This window comes from Tarenaya hassleriana, unplaced genomic scaffold (genome assembly GCF_000463585.1).
Source record: "Tarenaya hassleriana unplaced genomic scaffold, ASM46358v1 Cleome19, whole genome shotgun sequence".
Lineage (NCBI taxonomy): Eukaryota > Viridiplantae > Streptophyta > Magnoliopsida > Brassicales > Cleomaceae > Tarenaya > Tarenaya hassleriana.
In genome coordinates, this window is record NW_010965304.1 from 1,972,380 (window position 1) to 1,997,534 (window position 25,155).

A 25,155-nucleotide genomic window follows, 5' to 3' on the forward strand; every position below is an offset into this window, starting at 1 on the left:
AATTTATGCAAATATATATATATATATATATATATATACAAAATTAACGTATAGTATTTTACTAAATTATCAGCCAAGAATTTGTAGGATAATACCCGTAAAGATTACAAGCCAATTTGATAAATCTTCTCATAAATTCTTTTACAACCTCTTTTTTTTCCCAAATCTTGGGAGTGTACTTTATGGATTCTAGTTGTCAATAATGTAACTAACAACTAGGACTGAATGACGAACCTTTTTTTTTTGCACAAAATTTTTATTACCAAAAAATGAAAAAATAATTTATGTGAATTTTAATAGCAAAACTATAAATATAGGAATATTTTTTGAAATAAATATAAAAAGTGAAATATAGAGTGGACAACAAATATTGTACAATTTTATAAAACTGTAAAAACCTCACAGAAATTGTGACCATATTCTATTTTTTTTTTTGTATGTTGTAGACTTGTAGTAATATCTAAATCCAATACAAGAAAAAAAAATAGAATAAAAAAACATTTACACAATAATGAAAGAAACATTTCACATAAACAAATGCTTGGAAAACATTCCTCTATCAATTCGCTCATGACAAAAACACACAACTTCAAAAAAATCTTCAAGCCAACGAAGTTGAAGCGCTCACGAGCATAATCATATAAGATATTTACCAAAAAAAAAAGGAATATAAAGAATCCGACCATCACATCAATCGTCGTCATTATTAGACGATCTGAATCCATTCTCCGACACTGGGGACACCTTTGTAGACCGCGAACAGAAGATAATATCCCGGAGGAGCGACGTTTCCGTTCGGCGGCGCCATGGCCTGAATGTCGTGAAAGTTCGGACCGACATTGTTGGTAACACCCGAGATACCCAGCAGGAGCATTCTCATGTTCATGGATATGCTGTGTGTCGTGAAAGACGGAGCCAACATGGTCAGTTTCACGTCGTTTCTCCAGAACTTAGGCTGGTTCAGTTGGATTTTTACGGTGAATTTCTGTCCGTACTTGATCTTTTTAGGGTTTCCTCCCGCCACGATCTTCGGCCTCTGGTTGGCCAGGGCCGGGTCGAGGTAAGGAGGTGAGAATTTCTCGACCCGGAGCTCGGTAGGGTACTCAACGTTGTACTTGTATCCGTTGTTGGTGTTGCTCCCCGCCACAAGGACTTTACCATCCGGTAGAGCGATGGCGGTTGAGTGGTACATACGTGGGATAGTGGTCGCGGCCAGCTCCTTGAACCGCTGGCCTCTACGGACGCGTGGCATGTACAAGACCGGCGCAAAGTTCGGATCTTTACCGTATTCCCATCCTGAGCAACCGCGTTTAGCGCCGTTCACGAATAGGATATCGCCCGTCGGAAGGATCACGGCATCACCCATGACCCGAGGCGTAGGCATCATCTCAGTTTTCCACACCGGTCTCGGGCTGTTGATGCTGATTCTTGCGCAATCTTGCAAGGCCTTGTCGAAGATTTTCTTCCCCGATCTGTAGTACGCGTCTTTCTTGGCGCCGCCGCAGATGACAACCTCGGCGGGGATGATTTTCGGGTTAACGATGTAAAGGCGGATGGGGAGGAGGGCGGAGCTAGCGGAACCCGGGTAGTTACGGGCACCGCCGGGCAGCTTAGGGAACTCCTTGATTACTTTGTTGGTCTTCGGGCTGAGGAGGATGGACCGGTCGTTTGCGAAAATGAATAGATTACCGTCGGTGTTGAGCCAGACGAAAGGGTAGAGATTGTTCTCTTCCTTGTCGGTAGTTTCTCTAAGCAGCGGTGAGTCGTAGAGCTTTGTGTTGATCACCCCTTCGGGAGGAATGTACTCGTAGTTTTTAGCGTCTCGGCCACCGACCACGATGAACGAGCCGTCGGGGAGGGTGGCTTGTGTTGAATACCATCTCTTGGTTGCGAGGGCCTTAGGGTACTCGACCCACGGGCAGTTGTCGCAGTCACGGAGGTATCTGGCTGTGTTGGCTCCTCCTCCGAATCCACCGGTGCTAACCAACGTCCCGTTGACGGTCAGACCTCCGGACGAGCACCATGTGTCCGTGTTTAGCTATGGTTCGAACCAGCAAACGTATTAGATAATTAATATCGATAAATCGCAAAAACTGCACTGTGTAAACAACCGAATTTATTAAAACTTTGGGATATAAACAAGGAAGTATCCCATAAAAAAATTACATACTTCCTAAAAACTTTCATTTAAATACATTAATTTTGTCAAAATTAATTGTCATATTCTTTTGTAACCAACGTATATCGTTAATTGAGTCTGACATGACATGGATTGTTGAAGCGACTAATTTATACATGCAGCGCAAATCACTGCCACGTGTACAAAATATGCCATGTCAGCATTCCATGTAAGAAAATGGCATTCAAGAATACTACCTATATACGACAACAAGGGGCTGCATGCAGATAAGCCAATCCAAAGGGGAGTAATTAATATCCGTACCAGAAGAGGCCTGAGTGCGCCGGTCTCGATGTCGACGAGGACGGAATGAGCCCAGCAGTCTTGCCGGTTCGTCTTCGGGTCTACGACATGGCACGGGACACCAGGCGGCAGTTTGATCTGAGAGACCCTCCATATGGTCGCGTCGTAGAACTGAACCTTGTTGATCACAGGCATCAGAATCGCGTGCATGGCTGAAACGCCAGAGTTCTTCATGAACAGCTCCCATTTCCCAGGCCAGTTCGTCTGCGCCTCGGCCGCCAGACCATCTTTGCCGCCAGCGGCGCGTTTTTTTCCGGCGATCGGCGTTTGCGTTTTGCCAGGATTCCCTCTCCCGGGAAGCAATGGGAGAAACGGCAGAGGCAAAATTGCTTCGGACGAGGCCGCGAGCAAAACGGCGACGCTTAGTGTCAAAACGAGTCTCGTGGAGGCTCCCATATTTTTATTTTTATTTTTTAAAATGGGGTTTTTGTATTTTTTTTCCCCGTTTTTTTTATTTTCTGGGGAAATGGTATTTTAAAAATTATACGAGGCCTTGGGTAAGAGTCTTTTTTTTTTTGTATTTATGGTATTTATAGGTTTCGTTTTTTGCCTATTTATCATACTTTCTATTTTTGTTATGTGTGGCGACACGCCGGTCTCGAACACGGTGAGTCATTCGTGGAATTCCGGTGATTATGCCGTTTTAATTGATATAACTAAAAATAAAAATAAAAAAAAACCCAAATAAGAGTGTTTAATTTTAACATGCATTTGCGTTGAGCTACTGCAACTCGAAGAACAACAACGTGAACATCGTTCGTGGCAGACAACGGAAAAATATGTAAGATATAAGAACAGAATCAAAAGTAAATTTAAAACGATTAAACTCATCCACATCATGAGTTGTTTGGACCAAATGAGATAGAAATTAGATTCATAGACAAGATATTAATTAGGAGTGAGTGTTTCGTTACAAATCGGTTATTATATTCGATTGCTTTTTTACAATTTCGGTTTTTATTACAAAATATATTTTTTACTAATATTTTCCTTTTTTATTTTTTTTAAATATTTGGTTCATTTATGGAATATTGGGTTTTTGAATAAAATTCACCATCTATATTTTTGATGAAAATATTAGTTTGGAAGATAAGAAACTAGACTCACACAATTTTATTTAAACATTCATAGAAAACCACTGATTTTATAATCAGTTTGGTCATATTTAAACACAACAACATTCATATTTTGTAGAACGACTAACACATATTCCCCTCGAAGATGCAACTGATGCACACGGTTTGTCACAATCTTGATTGACATTGCATGGTCCTGCCCTCGTCGCTCTGTTCATTCACGTTGTCTACAATTCAATCAAAATAAAAAACATTGAAAGGTTACAATATGATTATTTTATTTAAAATTAATATTTTATTATAGTTTTGAAAAGAACAAGAGGAAAAATTAGGTATACGTACCGGATGATTGAATTGGTATGACAAGTGAGACCATGATAAGAACAAAAATAAACAAATGTTTTGAGGACAAAATTAGCATATATACAATTGTACATATATAAACCGAGAAGTGATTTCCGATATGAATGTGGAAGATATTTTGCCAACTTTAACAAAAAAAAAAGATATTTTGCCACGTTTATGGAAAATATTTATGAAAAAAAATGAATTAATATCCTCCATGTTGTCAATCACCATAACAAGTAGAGAAAATCACGCATGCCAAATCAATGTAATTATTATTTTTAATAAGTATTATTTGTTTCTATATTAGTATTACACTTAAAACATCCTACTGATATAAATATTTTTTTACCGTAAGTTGTTATCGTACTCTTTAACAAAAAAAAAAAAAAGTTTATCTCTTACCATGGATACCTATAAATAATTAAATTTAAATGTACTTGTAAACAATTAAATCATTTTTTATATAATTTTAACTGTTGCTCAATTTATTTCCATGTATTAAACCAACAATACTATGTGATTATCATGTAATAACTATAAATAAATTTTCTAATTTAGTTTTTCACCTTTTGTTATATAATTTGGAAAAAGATATATAAGAATTTTGATATATAAAAAGATTTTGAAACCATGATCTCTTTATTCTTTTTAAAATTTAGATGCGTAAAATTTGTAGACAGTTCAAAAAAAAAAAAAAATGTTTGAAAACATTTCATTTATAATCTGTTTGATATTTCACATAATATTGATTGTATTAACAAGTCCAACCATGATCTAAACATGAGTCGAACAGCTAATCAAACAGAATGCTACCTATGAAATTTGGTGAAGAATATCTTTCGCAACTATTTTAGATCCTTGAACGAAATTGGTCCCCTTTTTTGGCTTATATATTTACATTCAACTAAATATATATATAAAAGTATATTAACCACATTGAATTTTATCAAATGTACCAAATAAAACAATGTATTTTTTTAATCAATTGACATCTAAAACTTTTTAAATAAAAAAACTGAAATTTTAAATTCTCCCAAATTCTCTCAATAAAATTTAATCGGATGTCAATTTGTAAGAATTTAAAATATATATGATATAATATTTTATAAGAAAACTCACATATTAATATACAAATTTATAAAAAAAAAACTAAATAAATAAATAAACTTTAAAATTCTAACTATTTCTATCTCTTATATTAAATACTGAACTTTTTAGGAAAAATGAAATTAATTTATAAAAGGCTATATAAAAAATCATTAAATTAAACTATAAACTATTAAACATTCCCAAAAAGGCAAAAAACCAACATGATATGTGATTTTTTAAACCCTTCAAAAATTTAGTTTTAACATAGAACATAAGAAGTTATTGTATTCTTCTGAAAATTTAAAATTATAATATTTATTTGAGATTTTATCAAAATATTAATATGTATTTTTTTTATGAAAATCTTTCTATTTTTTTATTATTTTGCGTATTTAAGGGATATTTTTCATTTTTTTGAAGAAAGAAAAAATGAAAGAGAAGTAATATAAAAAAGAAGACCCGAGACAGACCTGCGTGGCGTCGGGATTTGTCCTCCGTGCTCTTCCTCGCGATGTGTCTGTCTTCCTATCGGTTATCTTCGCCGTCGCTGTTGGAATTTGCCGTCGTCGTCGTCCATATACGGTGAGTTTCCCTCAGTCTCCTCCGTCTGGGTATCTAGGGTTTTCATTATCCGGCCACTCCCCGACCCCGGCGAGGCCGACCAGTCACTGGGCTTTGAAGTGTTTGGCATTTGAGCACCGCCTGAGTGAGTGGAGACACGGAAAGGGACACGAAATGGAAAATTCCGTTGCGTTGTTCGGAGAAGAGAAACTTGATTTCGGCTGGTTTTGTCGGTCTGGCTTAGTCGAATAAACCTGGTGTTTGGGTTCATTGGGGGTTTTTTTGGCTCAAAATTGCGTATTCGACCACCTGTTCTGCTGTTTTCTCCGGAAATATCGCCTGAAAACTGACCGGGAGCTCTGTTTTGATCATCTGGTCGCCGATTTCGTTGAAATTGTTAGAGGTTAGTGGAATTTTAGGTTTAGACTAGTGAATCGTCTTGCAATCGTGTTAGGATCCAAGGACTAACGGGTACATTCGGTCTCTTCGTTTCTCAAAAAGTATCTGAGGGTGAGTAATTTCTTGGAACTTTATATTAGAATTTCTTATCGTGGGCAAGGAAATAGGAATGGAACCTGGGTGTCGTGCGGTTAGGGTTAGGTCAGGGAGCATATTATTTTGCTGCTAAGTCTGGATTCTGCAATTCATCAACTTTGAAGGTAGACTTACCTTTGGAACTTGTAAGTCTTGGGTCAAATAGAACAACATCTTGATTTTAGAGACTCTTGACTCTGGAAACTAACTCTAGAAGCTAAAACGAAAGGGTTCATATAAAGGAATATAACCCATTTTGTGAAGTTGTTTAGGACACTTGTAATTGTTTGGAAGTTAAATATGGCTCTGATCTCTTGTAGGTTTCCTGAAACCTGGAGCTTTTCTGCTAATAGTATTTTTTAAAACGGTTTGGGCTTTGTGGAGTCAGCTTGTCCTCCCATTCTCTCATTTTTCAGTCTTACATTTGAAGCTCTGATCTTGTGGATATGGGTGAATCAAACAGCAATGGTTCCTACAACAACAGTTCCTCGGGTTAGATCTGCTGTCTTTTGTTTGAATTTCTTTTGCTATTTTTTTTTCTCATTTTGGTTCTGCAATGTTTTTTCCATTTCATTCTATAGTCTGAGCTGTGTCTTTGATTACTACTCTTCGTAGTCATGGCTCTGTATTTGGTTTGTTAATTTCTACAGCTAGAGGCAGCAGAGAACATATTTTGCATAGGTTACTTGGCCTTATTAATTACATACTTGTTGTTAGGTCAATTAGTTTGATTCCTGACGACTTCGCAGTTTTTGATTTTTGGACTTAGGATTTCTAGTGGAAGCATAGTGTAGCATAAAGAGATATAAGAGATGATCTGGGTTTCCCACACTTTACCTGGAAAGCATATTTATGAAATTTCATTGGGCACAGAGATAGGTATGACTAGATATTTTAATAACTTGGAGACTGGTAAGGGAATGAAGAAAATCATGTTGACAAAGGGACATTAGAAATGTAAAATTTTGACTCATCTACAAGAGAAAGTTTTATGTGCAATTATATATTTCTGAGTCTTTTTGTGATGATTAAATTTATTATTCTTCATTTTTAATCGTAGATCCTTGGTAGGGGAACACTAATATCTTACATGTTCTGCTTTCCAGATGATGATGAGGAAAATGAGAGCAGGGGTTTTAACCTGGGGTTTATGTTTGGAAATGTTGACAACTCAGGGGATTTAGATGCTGATTACCTTGACGAGGTAACCTGTTTTTTACTGTTTCCATTTGTGATTATGCTATTGAACACATGGCCATTTGCCTCTAACTGTGATGAATTGCCTATTAGAGATATACCTCTGCTAGTAATGTTATTCAATTTTACAGGATGCCAAGGAACATCTTTCGGCGTTGGCTGATAAGCTGGGTACATCTCTCCCAAATATAGAGGTAACATTTTCTGCACTTTCTGTCAATTTGTTTTCCATAGTCCACTGCTGGGTTGAACTTTGAGTCTTGTAGTGTGATTCTTTATTACCGTTTTGCTTTCTGAGATGCTACATGGTGTTTCGAACTCAACAGATGTTGGAAAAATCTGAACACACGACAGATGACACAGCTGAACAAGGTGATTTTGTCTTCTAGGATCATCTGTCTCATGATGTTCTAAGTGTTCTTTTAGTACCTCTGATTTTCTATTGTTAATTCGGATTTAGTCCTCATTTCCAAAACATTGTAAGAACCCTGTAGAAGTCTTTCGTTTTTTTCCCCTAGATATTATTCTGATGTTCTTTGTCTTGCATTCTTCTTAACTGTGTTATTTCTGTTGTTATAATATATCATTGATGTTGGGTAAGTTGATGGACGACACAGCCCTAACTTAAAACGAACGTGTGAACTTTTATATTTTTTAAGATCAGTAACATAGCAACTAATCTTTTTGTAGCAGTTAAGTTATGTATGCTGTCACATTCTGGTTATCAGCTTCACTGAGCGTGATTAAACTTCTTATTTTAGATTATGATAGAAAAGCTGAGGATGCTGTTGATTACGAGGATATCGACGAAGAATATGACGGCCCTGAGATTCAAGTAGTCAGTGAGGAAGATCATCTACTGCCTAAAAAAGAGTATTTTGCAGCTGAAGTTTCTTTTGCTAGTTTGAAGACCAAGTCTTCTGTATTTGACGAAGAAGATTATGATGAGGAAGAAGAAAGTGAGGTGCATGATATGGTCAAAAGAGATTTTGACACAACAGAGATCGAGCCAGGTTTGCTTTCGAATTTGCTATCACTTCACGATGAAAAAAGAAAACGTTCTTGCTTATATGTGTTACTGGTCAGATGCCATTCTTCAGTATACTTGTATCATTTCATCTCTCAAATTTTGTCAAGCCATGCATATGATCCCATACAAAGTTCTGGCCTGTGTTTCTTAAAGATTCTTAGTTTATCAGGACTTTGGAAGTTTTCTGTACACGACTTGAGATGATATAAGTTAATCCTCTGTAGTTGTCTGCAAGGAAGACAAGCCCTTGGAGTCTGTAGAGCTTAGCAAAGGGGAAACTGAGGAGCAGGCAGATACAGAAGATGTTGAGGTTCGTTTGATTGATATTTACTAAATCTTATAAAACATAACCTATCCATGTTGAATACAGAAAGAAATAATCTAAACTGTCAACTTCGTCTGAACTGTTGGATTTTGTTCTGTTGGTGCTCTCATCAAAACGTTGGGCAGAAGGAGGTGGATGACTCTGTGGAAGGCTCACTAGATGACAAAAGTTCTGCTCCGCTGCCTACTCTGTATGTGGAAGATGGTACGGTTATCTTACGGTTCTCAGAGATATTTGCTATTCAGGAGCCACCACAAAAGCGAGACAAGAGAGAACGTAGATATTTCACTTATAGAGGTAAATGGTCTATATAACAGTGGTTGTATTATTGTTTCTTCTGAAAGCTACCGTGTTAGTTGAACCCTGCATTTTTCTTTTAAAATAAATAAAATGCTCCAGGTTATGTTTTCCCCCTTGAGTTCTAAAAGGCACCAACTGTTGACAGAGCCTTTCACTTGTTGTTGGCTCAAATTCTTACCGGCAGATATACACTCAATAGTTGAATCTGATACTTTTAGTTTTCTGCTCTTAAAACAAGAGAATGCTGCCTGCTTTTGGTTTGAAGCAAATTTGATAATTCTTGTCCTTTCTCTCTTTCATTGCCTTCTCAGTTGTCTTCAGTTTATGATTTAATATTTCATCTTGACTTGAATCCTTATGTAATAGCCTTCTCTGTTCCAGACAAATACAAATCTATGGACATCTCTGAGCTTGTTGAAGATGATGATGAGGTGTTCCTGAAGAGCCGTAATAGGATTTATTCGCATGCAAAACCAAATGACATGATTCTGCAGGATACTTCCTCACCATATAGAGAGGGTCCAGATCTGCCCAGAGCTGGTTGTTGCCAGAGTAGTACACTGATATATAGAGAACTTACCGAGCTACGAAGAGACTCTTGTATCATGGGTGAACCATTGAAAGGGGACGTAGCAGATGATAATTTATCTTCAGGGGAGTCTCAATTGTCTGAGGAAGTTTTCCCACTTGACCAGCAAGAATGGGAACAGCAAATTCTTTGGGAAACTTCTCCTCCAGTTAGTTGTAGTTCTGAGGAGAACATTGCATTTTCTGGAGTTGAAACGGAAGGTGTATTGGTCAGAGGAATGAAACCAGTGACTGAACAAGATCGCTTAGGTTCAATGAATTCTAAAAATGATGGTCAGGCTGATCGTAACATGGTCTTGTCTTTCTCTGCCAATCTCTTGGATTCCTTTGGCTCAAGAGGTCCTCATCCTTCGTCTGAGTCCCTCTATGAAAGCAGATATCATCCTCAACTCCTCAGGTTAGAATCTCAGTGGAAGAAGGATGACCCTAGTGAAAATGATGATGTTGGAGGAGGAAATTTAGAGCAACTTGAAAGTGGTGATCTTAGGCGGTTTAGTGGACTTGCAATGCAAGAGAGAGATAAGGCGGATGAAGCATGGTTAGACAGTATAATATGGGAACCAGATAAAGAGTTGAGAAGGGCTAAATTAATTTTCGATCTTCAAGATGAGCAGATGGTCTTTGAAATTCCAGATAATGAGGACAGTAAACATCTTCAACTTCATGCAGGGGCCATGATTGTATCTCGACCTTTTAAATCCATGGACGGAAGTTTGCTGGAAGGCTGTGAATCCAATATGAGCTGGGACTTTAATATTTCTAATGACAAGTTCTATATGAATGGAAAAACCTCTCAGCAGTTGCAATCAAATTCTAATAAAGGTGGGGTTCACAGTTTGAGAGTTTTCCACTCAGCACCAGCAATTAAATTGCAGACTGTGAAGATAAAACTGAGCAAGTAAGAAGGGTGGTTGCATATTTTCTCTGTTATGTGTTTTACAAGGCTTCAAAATTCTGTCATATCGAATAGTCTTCTCTTTCCCCATTTTGCTTTCGTTTTTTTGTGGATCTTTTTTTTTTCTTTTAATGTTTGAATCAACTCCTTGCAGCAAAGACATTTCAAATTTTCACCGGCCAAAAGCTTTGTGGTATCCACATGATAATGAGCTAGCTATCAAGCAGCAAGGAACTTTATCTTCCCAAGGATCAATGAAGATTGTTGTTAAGAGTCTGGGGGGTAAAGGAAGCAAGCTACACGTAGACAGAGAGGAATCTGTATCTTCTTTAAAAGCAAAGGCTTCTAAAAAGCTAGGTTGTTATTTTCCTTTCACATTCTGTCTATTGCATAACGACATGGATAATATTGGGAGAACATGCCTTTGCTGTCATTTCAACAGCGAATCTTGGAGCTCACTTGGCTAAATTGTTTTGTAGATTTTAAGCCAACAGAAACAGTGAAAATGTTCTATTTGGGGAAGGCACTTGAGGATGACAAGTGCCTCGCTGCTCAAAATGTTCAACCAAACTCCTTGGTCCATCTTGTGCGCACCAAAGTACATCTGTGGCCTCAGGCTCAAAAGCTTCCGGGCGAAAATAAATCTTTGAGACCTCCTGGAGCATTCAAGAAGAAATCCGACCTGTCTATCAAAGATGGTCATGTTTTCTTAATGGAGTAAGAAGTTCTATCTGTAGTCTGACCTGCAACTTTTGTTCATTATGCATTGTAATTTGAGGTCATTCCTTTCAGTTAGATATATGTTTAGCAACTAAATAAAATTTGGTATGACAAAATAACATATGAATACAAGCTGACATATCTATGTTATACCAAGGTTTGGGAATTTCTGTTGCTAGAAGTTAATTTTATTTATTTTTAAAACCTTATTAGTTATACCACCTTTGTCTGTCACAATATTTATGTTAGTTCAATAGCTTAAGCTCAAGGGGTTCGCGGTATCAGATTAATAGCATAAGAAGGATTTTGTACTGAGATTTTTCTTTCTTATTTCCTTTATGAAGCTTAGTGATATGCCATTTTGTACCAATGGCTCATGAGAAAGAAATAAGCTTAGATTGATTTTGTTATTTTAGATGAAGTCAGAGTAGCAATTTACAAACTCTGATTGACGTTTAGGTGGAAAAGAATTTTGCTGAAAAGTTCTCATTTATTTTTTTCTGTCCTTGTAGGTACTGTGAGGAGAGGCCATTGCTGCTGAGCAATGCAGGAATGGGTGCAAATTTATGCACGTATTATCAGAAGTCATTCTCAGGGGATCAAAGTGGGCAATTGTTGCGCAATCAAAGTGATACATTAGGGAATATTAAGATTCTTGAACCTGGTGAAAAGTCCCCTTTCCTTGGGGAGATGCGAGCTGGTTGCAGTCAGTCTTCTATCGAAACAAATATGTATAGAGCACCCATTTTTCCACATCGGGTGCAATCAACAGATTATTTGTTGGTCCGATCTGCGAAAGGAAAGCTCTCTCTAAGGCGTATTGACAGGATAGCTGTTGTTGGACAACAGGTTTGATCGTTTTGCAAGATTTATTTGTTACAATTACTGTCCAGAGGGTGCTGTTGCTCTTATCCATCAAAAATAGTTTTGTGGCAAGTTATTCTCTGATTCAAGAGTTAGCTGCTTATTAATGAATAACTGTAGCCTAGCAGAACTAAATCCCATTATCTTAGGCATTACCATGTCTTCCTGTATTGTCTTTGGTGGATATCTGTAGATGTTTACCTCTCTGTCCCAGCTCAAAATTTAAGAATGATGGAGGGTATAGAAAATGGGGAACTAAAAGTATGTATGATATGTAGAAACGGACACTTATTTCAGTTATGTTTAGGTCTCAGGTAGATTGTTTATGCTTCACCCCTCTACTGTATTTGTTATTTTGGTTCTCGCAATTATTGATCAATCTGCAGCTTATTTTACTGACTTGCAAAACTGTCGTAAAATTAATGTACAAAGGCCAAATTTTCAGGAACCCTTGATGGAGGTAATGACTCCTGGATCGAAGAATCTACAGATGTACTTGGTGAACAGGATGCTGGTTTATGTGTACCGAGAATTTATGAAGCGTGGTATGCGCCAGCCAATTGCTGCAGATGAGTTGTCATTCCTGTTTTCTAACCTATCAGATGCAATCATCAGAAAAAACATGAAAGCTTGTGCTGTTTTGAAGGTAATGAAGATTCTCGTGTACAATTTCACTTAATCAGGAATGCAGTGACTGCGTTGTATATTCATTTCGCATATCTATGGTTTTTTCATGATAGATTTTATTTCATATTGTAATGATAACCTGATTTCTTTATATTGACATGCAAATTGCAGAGGGATAAAAGTGGCCAACCTTGCTGGTTCATGAGACATGATTTTCACGTTCCACCTGAGAATGAACTTAAAAAGATGGTGGCTCCAGAGCATGTAAGTTTCACCATTTGAGTTCATCTGTCTGAAGACTGTTCAATTTCTGCCTTCTGTTTTCTGTACATCTTTTTGTTCTTTTTTTTAACTCTTTTTTTTTTGTAATTTGGAATCACCTTTTACAATCTTTTTGGAGCAGAGGCTGGTAAATATGTTTATGATGCATGAATTCTAATATGATTTTTTGGCCTAGGTGTGTGTATATGAGAGTATGCTAGCTGGACTATATCGCCTCAAACATTTAGGAATCACACGACTAACATTGCCTGCCAGCATCTCAACTGCAATGACTCAACTCCCAGACGAAGCTATTGCTCTTGCTGCTGCATCACATATCGAGAGGGAGTTGCAGATAACTCCATGGAACCTGAGCAGTAATTTTGTTGCATGTAAAACTCAGGTGAGAATCAATCTTTTTTTTGGGCTGTTGCCTGATGATAAATATTTCTAGGTTCTTTGCATTTATTCAAGGAAGATGAACGCATTTGTCTGAACTTTAGAGCCAATCATCCCTAATCCATAGCTGGCATGGTTACTACCCACTCAGAGGTTCCTTTTTGTAGATATTATCTGCCCTTGAGCATTAAACTCTTAAAATCCAATAAAAAGACTAAATCTATTTTAGCCTTCTTTCTCTTATGTAGATTTTTTTGTCTTTCCTAGTTTTTTTGTGGCTGTGAACTTGATGTTTCGAATGAGTCATCATTCGTGCTGTCTTTTTTTTTCTTCACAGAGAATAATGCTTATATATCTGATTGTCTTTTCTGTTTTTGAGTAGGACAGAGCAAATATCGAACGTCTTGAAATTACTGGTGTTGGTGATCCATCTGGCCGGGGCCTAGGATTCAGCTATGTCCGAGCTGCACCAAAAGCACCAGCTGCGGGTGGGCTTACGAAGAAAAAGGCAGCAGCAAGTCGAGGGGGTTCCACTGTCACAGGTACGGATGCTGATCTTCGCAGATTAAGCATGGAGGCTGCTCGAGAGGTATGTCCCTTTCGTTCACATGTCCAGCAACTGAAATTAACACTTCCTTATTTTCTGTGCATGTTGCTCTTTGTTCATGCGAAACTAAAAGGCATCCATATTGGTTGACCACATGTTATGTCTGGTGGATCTTCTCTCTAGGTACTCCTCAAGTTCAATTTTCCCGATGAGATAATCGCTAAGCAAACTCGATGGCACCGTATAGCTATGATACGAAAACTATCAAGTGAGCAGGCTGCATCTGGCATTAGGGTTGACTCTACAACCATAGGTAAGTATGCTCGTGGGCAGAGAATGTCTTTCCTGCAGTTGCAACAGCAGGCCCGGGAAAAGTGTCAGGAGATTTGGGACCGGCAACTTCAGTCCCTATCGGCTTTTGATGGCGATGAGAATGAGAGTGAATCGGAAGCAAACAGTGACTTAGATTCCTTTGCTGGGGATCTAGAAAATCTACTTGATGCTGAGGAGTGTGAGGACGGGGAAGAGGCTACTAATATGTCAAAGCATGCCAGGTTGGATGGTGTTAAGGGCCTCAAGATGAGGCGGAGGCCTCAAGTTGAAACACAAGAGGAGATTGAAGATGAAGCTGCTGAGTATGCTGAGTTATGTCGATTGCTCATGGAGAGTATGTGCTTTAACCTGAATGATTGTGCTGTTATCTTGAAAAGAAAGTTTCCCATTTCTTTTGGAACAAATTGCTTACTGTGATGGTTATTCAGGTGACGATCAGAAGAAGAAAAAGAAGAAAGCAAAGGCCACGGGAGGAGTGGGATCCTTTCCTCCTTCACGGCCCATTATAAATGTTCAGACTGTTGAATCTCTTAGAAAAGCCAATGTCATTGACAAGAAACCAATAGTCTTCCAATCTGGTCCATCTTTCTCAGGAAATGAGAATATTGTTAGAGACACCACAATTGTGAGTATGAGTTGGGAATTTTCAAAACACCTTTTTCAGGTCATGTGCCGTCTCCAGTAATCAGTTTTGATAATCGATGATAAATGTGAATGATGGCTCTTGTACTCTCTTCTCTGTTGCCAGGTTGATAGCTCTATTATTAGGCCTCCGAAAATAAAACAAGTTAAAGAGAATGGTACACCGTCTCTAGGTCAGCCAAAGAAGGTCAAAATACTGGGTGATAACTTAAAGGTATACGTAGTTCAACTCCGTGTGTCCTTGACTACGTGTTTTTCTTAGTCGATTCAATTTTCATTGTCCTGTTTCCCTTACTTTGAATCGTCTCTTCCCTTGGTTTGAAGCAGGTTTTCAAGGAAAAGAAATCAGCAAGAGAGAACTTTGTTTGTGGAGCCTGTGGTCAGGTATAATTCCTTGGTTAACTAAATTATCAATCCATAAGTATCTTCAAAGTGAAATACCTTTTTGACTGTTTTCTTGCTTGTCGTTTGTCAGCATGGACACATGAGAACCAATAAACACTGCCCCAAGTACAGAGAAAATACAGAATCACAGCATGAAGATATGGACATGGAAAAGTCTGCTGGAAAACCGAATGTTTCAGATATTTCTGGACAGACCAAGACAAAACCTGTAAAGAGCAAACCTGCATCAAAAAGCATAATGAAAGTTCCATTAGCTGAAGCTCCTGAGGGGGAGACTTCAACTTCGAAGACGAAAGGCCTACCTTTGAGATTTAGGTATGGTGGGCCCGCTGGTGGAGGCCTGGTAGATATACCTGTTCCAGAAGCTCCAGGAAGTTCCGACCTAGCAGCTGCGTCTGATTTGGAAACTGTGACTAAGTCTGCATCCAGGATCAGCAAAATCAAGATTTCGAATAAGGCAAAGCCCGAAGAGTTACAAGTTGAATCTGATAGACCATCACAGTCTATACTGCCTTCTGTGGGCAGAGATAGATATCTGAGCGAATCTCACAAGCCCTCTGTTTCTGGTCAACCCTTGTCTAGTACAGAACGAGAGCAGGTCATCCCGAGCAGGCTTATTCCGCAGCCTTCAATGAGCACGGATAGAGATCAAGCTGAATCTGGGAGGTTACATCTAGTGATACGGCCACCAGCAGAAAGAGAACAGCCTCAGAAGAAACTTGTCATAAAACGTTCTAAAGAGAAATTCGATCATGACTGGAGTAGTCTTGAAGAGAGTCCACAATTTGAGTCGAGGAAAACAAAAAGAATGGCTGATCTTGCAGGCTATCAGAGGCAGGAAAGTTTCAGATTAGCAGAGGACTCGTTAAAGCGGAGACCCAAAGTGGAAAGAGCTTGGTGGGGAGAAGAGGAAGGTGCAGAAAGGCACATGGAAGGAAGGGCAAGGAGAGGTTACGATGATTCGGCTGTATCGGATGAACCTGAAGAGATAGTTGAGATTAGAAGATACGAAGAAGTTATAAGAAGGGAAAGGGAGGAAGAGGAACGTGCAAAAGCCAAAAAGAAAAAGAAGAAAAAGAAGCTTCAACCCGAAGTAAGAGAAGAAGTATATTTAGATGATTACCCTTCAAGAAGAAACGATAGAAGAATAGCAGAAAGAGGACGGAGCTCCAGAAGCCGATATGTATCCGAGCTTGACAGAGACGGAGCAGAGTATGCACCTCAGCCAAAACGGCGAAGAAAAGGAGAGGTAAACTCTCTTCCCTCCTAAATTTGCTTTTCGGGATTTACATAGAAACCATCATTGCTCTAACATTGTGTGTCTGTTCTCTACTCTTGATTTCGCCACATTGCTGCTACGTCTGAGATTCAGTAGGGCTCGTGTTCGTAGATTAGTTAATCCATCTCAAACGGGTGCATATTTTCTGAAAACCCGAACAGAAATTCATGGATCACGAAAACAGAACATTATTCATCAAACTCATTGCTGTCTTCTGTTATGTTCTGTTATATATCTCCGTTTGGTTTACCTAACAGGTTGGTCTGTCAAATATCTTGGAGGGCATTGTGGATACACTGAGAGCAAACCAAGAAGTGGCATACCTTTTCTTGAAACCCGTATCGAGGAAGGAGGCTCCGGATTATCTAGACATCGTGAAACGGCCGATGGATCTGTCAACGATCCGAGAAAAGGTACGGAGATTGGAATACAAGGACCGAGAGCAGTTCAGGCACGACGTTTGGCAGATAAAGTTCAACGCTCATCTGTATAACGACGGGCGATACCCCGCAATCCCGCCACTGGCAGATCAACTGCTGGAGATTTGTGATTATTTGTTGGACGAATATGCTGACGATATAAATGAAGCAGAGAAAGGTATAGATCCCAATGACTGAGAGAGACACTACTGAGTGAGAGAGAGAATAGCATTTGTATTGTAGTTTTGTTTCAAGGCAAAATTGGGTAGGTTTTTTAGTTATTGTATGAAAAACTACCCTCTGTAAAAAAACAGCCAGAATGAGAAAACAAATTCATAATCTGCGTTTTCTATTGGTAATTACTAAAATTTACGGTGTGATTGGAGATATTTTTCATAGTTTTTAGAATTTTGCATGAATTACTTTTCACGTTTTAGTGAGTTTGAACTGTTCCCTTTGGAACCTTGATCTTATTCGTTTTTCGAATTAGTGCCGACTTATCAAGCCGACACTTAAAAGACTTGTGCAGTTTATATGAAATAACCGAACTGAACCGGAAACTGAAATTTCGGTTTGGTCTGGTTCACTTGGATTTCATATACAATGTACACACACACATTATGTTTCACCAAATGTAAAAATAAGAAGGAAAAAAAACACATGACAAAATTTCAACAAGAAGTTACCTCACAAACCCAACAAACATCAAAGTTTACAAATCCATAACACAATTTCTTAATTAAAACAAACTATATAGTAAACAATTTTATATATAGCTTTGAAGGATCATAACCAAATTGCTAAACCGAGATTGGATCGACTGAAGATAGAATCCGAGTGAAATCATGAACAGCACAAGGAGGAATGCAGATGCAAACCACCATGCTTTGATCAGAATTAGACTCAACTCCTCCTTGAGGCAACAACACACAGACCTGAGGCGTAGGCCTCAAGTCTATGGGACCTGCATAAACCGGCCTTCCCCACCCGAAATCTGCCGTCTCGTACATATCGAAACGAGTCCATTGCGTTATCATAAGCTTCCCCCCGAACTCTAACCTCTTCGGCCTTTTCAGCTCGACGTAATCTATCGTGGACCGTAAATAATCTTCCGATACGTTCACTCTCGCCTCGTGAACAAGACGCGTCGTCTTTGCCAGGGGATCATTCATGAGGCTGTCCACCGTGCTCATCGTGCAGGCCAAGCACACGACGTTCCCGTAAAACCCTAGTTTCAATGGCGGGTTCTCGAGTTTTTGCCGTACATTGACTGAAAACGTTAGCCTGAGGTTGTAGTCTAATGGTTTTACATCGAGTGCCTTCACCCATGATCTCCATATATGTGCTGCCATGGCGTCGAATGAGCTACAGATTAGGTCTGGATCTTGGATTTGAGCGAAGGCTTTAACCCGAGATTGGAATTCTTTGCTTATCCGGTAACATTTCTGGACCGGTTTAGTTTCCCACAAGGATTTCGTCAAGCTCGATTTTTCGTCGATTGGCATGTACTCCAAGTGAGGGTACATCACCTTTGGAGGTTTTCTAGGTTTGAAAACTTCTCTTTCCCAAACAGGTTTAGGTTCTGCAATCAATCTCCCGGCTTTCGCAGTCGCGGCCCAAGAGCCGAGAAACTGCATTGCCCCGAACCCATCGCATATGCAGTGGCAAAGTCTGATCCCAAGGCTAAACCCGCCACAACTGAAAAATGTTACTTGCGCTATAAGTAATGGCATTTCGAGGACCTTGTATGCTTCTTCATCTGGGTATTGATAGACTAATGGCAGCCAAGCCGGGTTTGGAACCGTGAGATCGCCTAGGTCCGCTAACTCCATCGGAGTATTCGCCGTTACCATCAATGCACCTTGCTCTTCCCCAAAAAACACCTGCAATTTCCCATTCTCTACTTCCCTTAGCCTACCCGAAAGCGGGTAATACGGGACTAGAACCTCCCCGAGCGCATCTTCAATCCGTTTTGCAACAGATTCTCCATTTGAACAATCGGGATGGCTGCTTGATTGATAGAAATAGACAGAAGGGGTGAAAACCCGAGCACCGATGATATCATCTAGGTTCGATAGATAGAGAATTTCGCCATGATTTGCAGGGGTTGGACCGGACGGCTGGACGAGAAATTTCTGGTTTATGGTCACAGGGATATGAAGGTGAGGGAAATGAAGCTCTTGGATACAATTAGAGTCCATGGACAGACACCGATTTTACGCCGAATGCCATCACGAGATGGGTGAATTTGTAGAAGGATTCAGTTAGTTTTCAATTACAGTTTTTGGTGAAAGATAGGTCGAAGGTGTTCTTCTTACATAATATAAACAAGTTTCCAAACGTTCTCTTTCCTTGGATCTAACAATTCTGTAATGGAAAGTTTCTTGTGTTACACGAATATGTTTCTCTTTGTTGTTGAACAGCTTTTTTGATGCGTCAACCTCAAATATGGTGTGAAGAAAGCTGCTGAGAAACTAGTAAGCAAAGATTACACATAAATATGCATATATATATATATATTGTATAATGTATAGATTTTCTTTCTCCATTTAAATTTGGAAGAGGGATATAAATTTAAAACCTGAAATATCAGATTTAATGGATATATACAAGATACTATAAATTTAGTTTGCTTAAAATATGTTCGACCTCAAAAAACTTTCAAGGACAGAATTCAGCCGAGTTGTAAGTTCTTCTACTTGTGTTTGCCCAATTATCTCTCGTTTCTCTTCTGCAATACACACACACACTACAGGAATCTAAACCAAACCCGATTTTTCGACCATGGTTTCCAAGATTCGACTTTCATACAATGTCGAAAGATCAGTTAAAAACCAGTACAGAACAAGGAATACAACATTGAAAAGATCCGGCAAATGAAAATCTAAACTATTTCAGTATAAAGGTGACATAAAAGATGGATAAGATTCTCTGCTCATCCACAAGCATCCAATGAAAATATCATCGGGTCATCGGAAAAACCGAATCTTTGTAACTTTTCACGGCGAATCTTCCCTCAAGCATGCCTCGGGCAGCCTAAAGCTTAGGCAAAACATCGCCTGCCAAATTAAAACCTGGTTTAAGCTTTGACAGAAGACACATCCAAAATCTCACCCCATCAGAAATCCATGCAAGGAAAAATCAGATTTTACCTTGTTTGGAGCAACATCTCTAACCCTGTGGAATATGGGGTCGTCTATATGAAACTTCAATGCAGATTCAGCCTCCTGCAATGCCCAAAAGCTGCAATTCAAACTTCGAGAATAGGGAAGTAATCGAAGATCTTTGATACAGAGCTAAGACCTTTTTTGGGTGGATATGTAATAAGAGATACAACACTAAGAGAAGGGCAAAGCAGAGACTGAATACTTAAAGCTTACCGCTACTATAAATTCTCTGGTTTCATTTGCACGGATAAAGCAATAGCAATGGACCAATGGAAGAGGGCCGTTCCAATATTTCTTTTGGATAACCTTACTAAAGGAGTCTGGTGAAACAACAACAAAACCCAATGCATTTAAGCATGACTGAAACAGCATCAATATATCAGTATCATGATCACTATTTCATTCAGGTAAGAACCCCAGTTGCAATTCGATGTGTATGTATGTTCTTTCAAAGTATTCATTTATGAAAATATTCAATTAAAAAAAAAAGTCTACTATCACCATTCTACAATCATAGGAGAAGTAGCCAAACATACTGCATACCTAGGAACTGCAAGGCAGAAGCTGGGAGGTTCATAACGACATGGTCAAAATGTTCCCAGGGCTTTGCTTTCGGCAGCGCTGACTGTCTCATCCTCTTATTCACATTTCCTTTTCTTTTCTTTCCATCTTTCCCTTCCACATTTTCTGCATTCAGTTAAGTTTATTGTAGTTTGATAATACAATTTGAGGTCTGTTACAGGTGGTCCTTCAGCAACATGGAATCCCAGCCTGTATTATAAATTTCAGTGCCTTTGAAACAAAAACTGAAGACCAGTTCTTACCTGCTTCTGAACTATCTGATAGCCTCTTGTTTGGAGCAAGAGTCTCATTCATGCTTATATGGGACTCATGTGTTTCCTCTATGTTATTGCCAACATTGTGATCTTCAGCAACAGTCTCAGCTATGATTGTGCAGAAAATCAAGAAAACTCGGAATTAAATGTGTCCTTTCTCCTAGGAAAGCCATATGCAGCAACTAATTGAGTTGAAAACATAACAAGTACCACTTTGCCTTGTGTCTGCTTCCAGTGTTTCTCCATCAGTCACTAGTTGCTGAGTCCCGTCACAAGTTGGGGCTGCCACCAAGTGAGAAATGAATTTCCGAGCATCCATGTTGTACACACTAATCAAATCGTCAACCTTATTGACTTTTGCATTGATCTTCAAGTATCGGGTACTGTCGGGATTTAAATCATTAGCATAAACAAAGCATCCTTTCTGGGCTGCGGGGATAGCAAAAGGCCCAATGCCAGCAAACATATCACATATAGTCTCCCCAGGCTTAAACTGAGAGACGAGCCGTATATGCTCATGCTCCAATCTTGAATTCCAATAAACCATGCTGTAGTCCAGCTTAAACGTCGCCCCATATTGTTTTACTTCTGTTTCCATATCGTTTTCCCCCGCTAAGACTTCAAACTTTGGTACCCGAAATTCGTTTGTGATAGTACCAACTTTATTGACAACTGTCTTGATCCTTGGATAGTTTTTCTGCGTACATGGAACATCAACAGGTAACCTAAATGTCATCGCAGTTAATAATACAACCCATAAGGAGTAAAGATTCAAGTGTTTGGATGAGAGGAACATTGAAAACTTACATCATAAATCACCTTTGCAATAACATCTTTGAATGGGAGGAGCTCATCATGCAGATTCAAGTGAGCGACATGACCTGCGCGTAAAGAAAGAACAATGTGGGTATGACACATCAGAGGCTTTGGATTTTTGGACATAAATATAAATTTGAGGACAATGTAGGGTTAATATCCAAAAAATAGGTATCCAGACAAGATAGAAAAACAAATTCAAGAGATATCACGCAGATTACTATCATGGACACTGGGTCATAATTGAGAAACATTGCACAAATTGGACACTTAACTATTGTTTCAAAAGATGAAGGTATTTCCACTCCTGCAGGTAAAATCTGCTTCAATATCTGATCTGCAGTGATAAAACCAAATCAGAAGGTAATTCACCAACAACAGCAACAGCAACAACAACACAGCTTTAATCCCAAGTTTATTTGGGTCGGCTGCAGAAGGTAATTCAAATCAACCTAAATGTAATAAAGGCCTTAAACAAATAACAATTTTGTGATGTCCTAGAAAAAAGAAAAACTAACAACCATACAACATTTAAGACCATGGTGACAACTTTTTCCTTTAAATGTAAAGAATTATAGAAGACCTAGAGTTTAACTGCCTAGAACCAGCAATTTGATCATCCAGGTAATTGCAAAGGAAAAGGTACCAGAAGTGTACAAACATGGACCATAGAAACATGGAAACAAACACTGTTCTTATTGGAGTATCACCTGCATTCCAATAGGAATATCCAAGAGTGAGCGAATGGGGAACCACTTCGACTTTGCATAGCTTCCTCAGCTCATTTAGTTTCTCTTCAGGTACATCTGACAAATCTGTCCAAGAACAAAAAGACCTGATTATATTGCCTCAAACAAAAAACAGAAAAAGCTCTCCAATTCCACCATTTCTTTGGCACATTATAACTAACACTTTTGATAACTGCCCGCCAAGATAAAAGTAACCGATATGTCAAAATCTTACCAACATTTTGAACGTTTTCAGATAACATCATCAAACGGTTCTTTTCACTGGTTGGGTCTTCTGTGATGGGTTTTACACGTGGCTTGTTGAGCAAATATCTACAGGTGATAAAACCAGGAACCTTTCTTTTAATCAAACAGATCACAGCCGAAGACCACAAAAAGAAAAATAATCAATCAAATTTTCTATAAGCTGGTAAAACAAACGCTTTTCTACTATACTGATTCAAGAAGCTGTGAATAAGGACAAATGCTGAATATAAGTAGTCACTAAAGTTACCACAAGGAAAACTGAGGACTCGGAAATTAGAGATAAAGAATTGAATGAGTAAGAACTGCAAGAAAAAATGGATTTTTACATATGGCCACAAACAATAGGAACCTTATAAGTTGAAGAACATACCCATTGAGGATACGAGTAGCAGTTCCGCATAGTTCACGGGGAACCCTAAGCGCCCATAACTTGAGATGGACATCAAACTTCCTTTCATCCAACATGGTGAAATCTGCTGAAGAAATTCAGAATAAGTTACCCCTATCCCAGATTACACAAAAACGAAAACAAAGAGAAATGCCTATCCCATAATACATTAAGACATACAAAAAGCATAAGAAAACTGAAAGTGGAATAAGAATAGCAAAGGAACAACATTTCATCTTGTAGCAAAGAACTTTACAAGAAAAATGAAAAATCATAACAGACGGACCATAAGTACAACGGGGAAAGGATGAAATGAAAAGATTAGAGTTTAATCATTTACGGACAAAGACTTGATTCCCAAGCCTCTTCTAATGGACTCTATCCATCCCAACAAGAAGAATCGCTATAAAAACACATACAAATTCAAGGCAGACATAATCGAATCACCAGAGCAAGCTAAACCAGAACCATTGTGTTAAAGGAGACCAAGTTCTTTTTCCTCATCAAAATTTTTTTTTCCCTTCTTTCAGGCATTTAATCGAATAACATACGCGCGTGAATCATCAATCCTGCATTTCACATGAATCATTTGACCCTGTTCCTTTTTTTTTACAGCAAAAATGAATCAAAGGAGGAAGCTTTTCACGTCCGAAGCAACACAGAAGGAAAGCAGAATCAATCTGTCCTTAACCCAAAATCTCTCCTTTCCCTTTCGTTTCAGCAGAACGACAAATCAGATCAGAGCGCTTACAGGACAAAGGCGGCGGCGGCGAATGGTCGTGCTCGTACGATCTCTACTCTGCTTCGCAGTAGTTTAGCCTTTAGGGGAATTAAACGGACTGCGAAATTTGAAGTTCGAAGTCCGAATCCAAAGAAAAAAAGGGTTTCCTTCTTAGAAAAAATATTTATATATGTTTACCAATTCTTCCTTGTACCAAATATGCAAAACAGAAATATTAATAGACGTTAAAAATTTATATATACAGATGTAGAAGATAAGAAACCTTAGTAATACAATATCGCGTCAAAAAATTTAAATCTATTCCACTTTATTTCATTTTTCTAAAATCTTAATTTGTAGATTTATAGAATATTGAATAGTCATATTTTTATTTATGATTATTCTAGAAGCATATATAGTTTTTTTTTCTGCATTGGATCATTGGCACTCTATATTTACCGTGTTAAAATATGATTTACATAATAAAATGAATTGTTTTATTTGTAAAGATGTTTGGGTGTTTTTTTTTTTGGATTTTCGCCTAGAGTCTAGTTTAACCCTTAATATGTTTTTTAATCATTTATTATGTGATGTTTAATAAAGTAAATATATAAGGTTTGTATTTTGTTTTGGACGTGAAATAGGTATGTAAATGATTTAAAACGGATATTATGTCTCAGATTATTTACATTAATATATAAAAATGTTTCGGTTGCAAATAAAATATTGTGTAGTAACTACAAATAATGATAGAGAAGAAAAAGACTTGACAACAAAAATTAGATTAGATTATTTGTTAAAAACCAAAAATTAGAGATGAATTCATCTCCTCTTAAATCATTATAAATTTTTTTAAAAAAAAATCCAAGAAAAATCTGAATTTCGCAAGAATAATTTTTCGAATAAGATGAGACAAAATGACCTTTTTCACAATTTCCCCAAGAAAAAGAAATCTGAATTCCACCCAAGGGTTTAAAAAAAAAACAAAACGGTTAAAATAATGCATTTTTTTTACCATGAAATGGAAAACAAACAATTACCAAGTACTGCATTTTAATTTCATCAATTAAAAAACAAAACAGAACTTATTCAGGACAACATGAACCAACTGAAATTTATTGAAAATCATCGACAGACGAAAAGAGAAATATATCAGAAAATTGTCACCTCTGACACTGTCATGACTTATTACAGCAGAAAAATGTTCGATGTCTTGACCGACAACATAACCAAAACTTGCAAGGACAAAGCCAAAGCTTTGCCACTGGAGGTGGGCATTTTTCACCGAGCCTAGTTTCAGCTCCGGTTCAG

At 38.2% G+C, this 25,155-nt stretch overlaps 4 protein-coding genes across 11 annotated transcripts; 1 reads left to right on the plus strand and 3 right to left on the minus strand.

Moving 5' to 3' along the window:
• Window positions 1-399: 399 nt before the first annotated feature.
• On the minus strand, window positions 400-2,949 carry LOC104811100 (aldehyde oxidase GLOX1-like). Its single transcript, XM_010537681.1, has 2 exons — window positions 2,444-2,949; window positions 400-2,038 (listed from the first exon to the last, which is right to left on the minus strand). The coding sequence occupies exons 1-2, from the start codon at window positions 2,876-2,878 to the stop codon at window positions 707-709; spliced, it is 1,767 nt and encodes a 588-aa protein (XP_010535983.1). The 5' UTR covers window positions 2,879-2,949; the 3' UTR covers window positions 400-706.
• Window positions 2,950-5,440: 2,491 nt separating this feature from the next.
• LOC104811101 (transcription initiation factor TFIID subunit 1) lies at window positions 5,441-17,311 on the plus strand. 7 transcript variants are annotated; one of them, XM_010537682.1, is made up of 22 exons: window positions 5,441-6,066; window positions 6,411-6,582; window positions 7,197-7,294; window positions 7,419-7,481; window positions 7,614-7,659; window positions 8,049-8,300; window positions 8,542-8,627; window positions 8,768-8,939; window positions 9,324-10,428; window positions 10,580-10,782; window positions 10,905-11,142; window positions 11,658-11,994; window positions 12,455-12,655; window positions 12,808-12,900; window positions 13,094-13,300; window positions 13,679-13,885; window positions 14,027-14,510; window positions 14,605-14,801; window positions 14,925-15,032; window positions 15,146-15,202; window positions 15,294-16,472; window positions 16,760-17,311. In XM_010537682.1, exons 2-22 carry the CDS (start codon window positions 6,537-6,539, stop codon window positions 17,117-17,119), a joined length of 5,739 nt encoding a protein of 1,912 aa, XP_010535984.1. In that variant the 5' UTR covers window positions 5,441-6,066; window positions 6,411-6,536; the 3' UTR covers window positions 17,120-17,311. The 7 variants fall into 7 exon arrangements, with proteins under 7 accessions (XP_010535984.1, XP_010535990.1, XP_010535987.1 ...); XM_010537688.1 differs by having other exon boundaries at window positions 8,557-8,627; XM_010537685.1 differs by having other exon boundaries at window positions 5,441-5,959.
• Window positions 17,312-17,591: 280 nt separating this feature from the next.
• LOC104811103 (omega-hydroxypalmitate O-feruloyl transferase) lies at window positions 17,592-19,167 on the minus strand. The gene has a single exon (XM_010537690.2). The coding sequence runs from the start codon at window positions 19,120-19,122 to the stop codon at window positions 17,722-17,724; it is 1,401 nt and encodes a 466-aa protein (XP_010535992.1). The 5' UTR covers window positions 19,123-19,167; the 3' UTR covers window positions 17,592-17,721.
• Window positions 19,168-19,681: 514 nt separating this feature from the next.
• Window positions 19,682-24,053, minus strand: LOC104811104 (tRNA (guanine(37)-N1)-methyltransferase 1). Of its 2 annotated transcripts, none has more exons than XM_010537691.2 (12): window positions 23,875-24,053; window positions 23,106-23,208; window positions 22,704-22,801; window positions 22,451-22,555; window positions 22,015-22,077; window positions 21,732-21,805; window positions 21,135-21,621; window positions 20,913-21,032; window positions 20,632-20,775; window positions 20,302-20,408; window positions 20,074-20,148; window positions 19,682-19,980 (listed from the first exon to the last, which is right to left on the minus strand). In XM_010537691.2, the coding sequence occupies exons 2-12, from the start codon at window positions 23,198-23,200 to the stop codon at window positions 19,921-19,923; spliced, it is 1,428 nt and encodes a 475-aa protein (XP_010535993.1). In that variant the 5' UTR covers window positions 23,201-23,208; window positions 23,875-24,053; the 3' UTR covers window positions 19,682-19,920. The 2 variants fall into 2 exon arrangements, with proteins under 2 accessions (XP_010535993.1, XP_010535994.1); XM_010537692.2 differs by having other exon boundaries at window positions 23,106-23,211.
• Window positions 24,054-25,155: the final 1,102 nt, after the last annotated feature.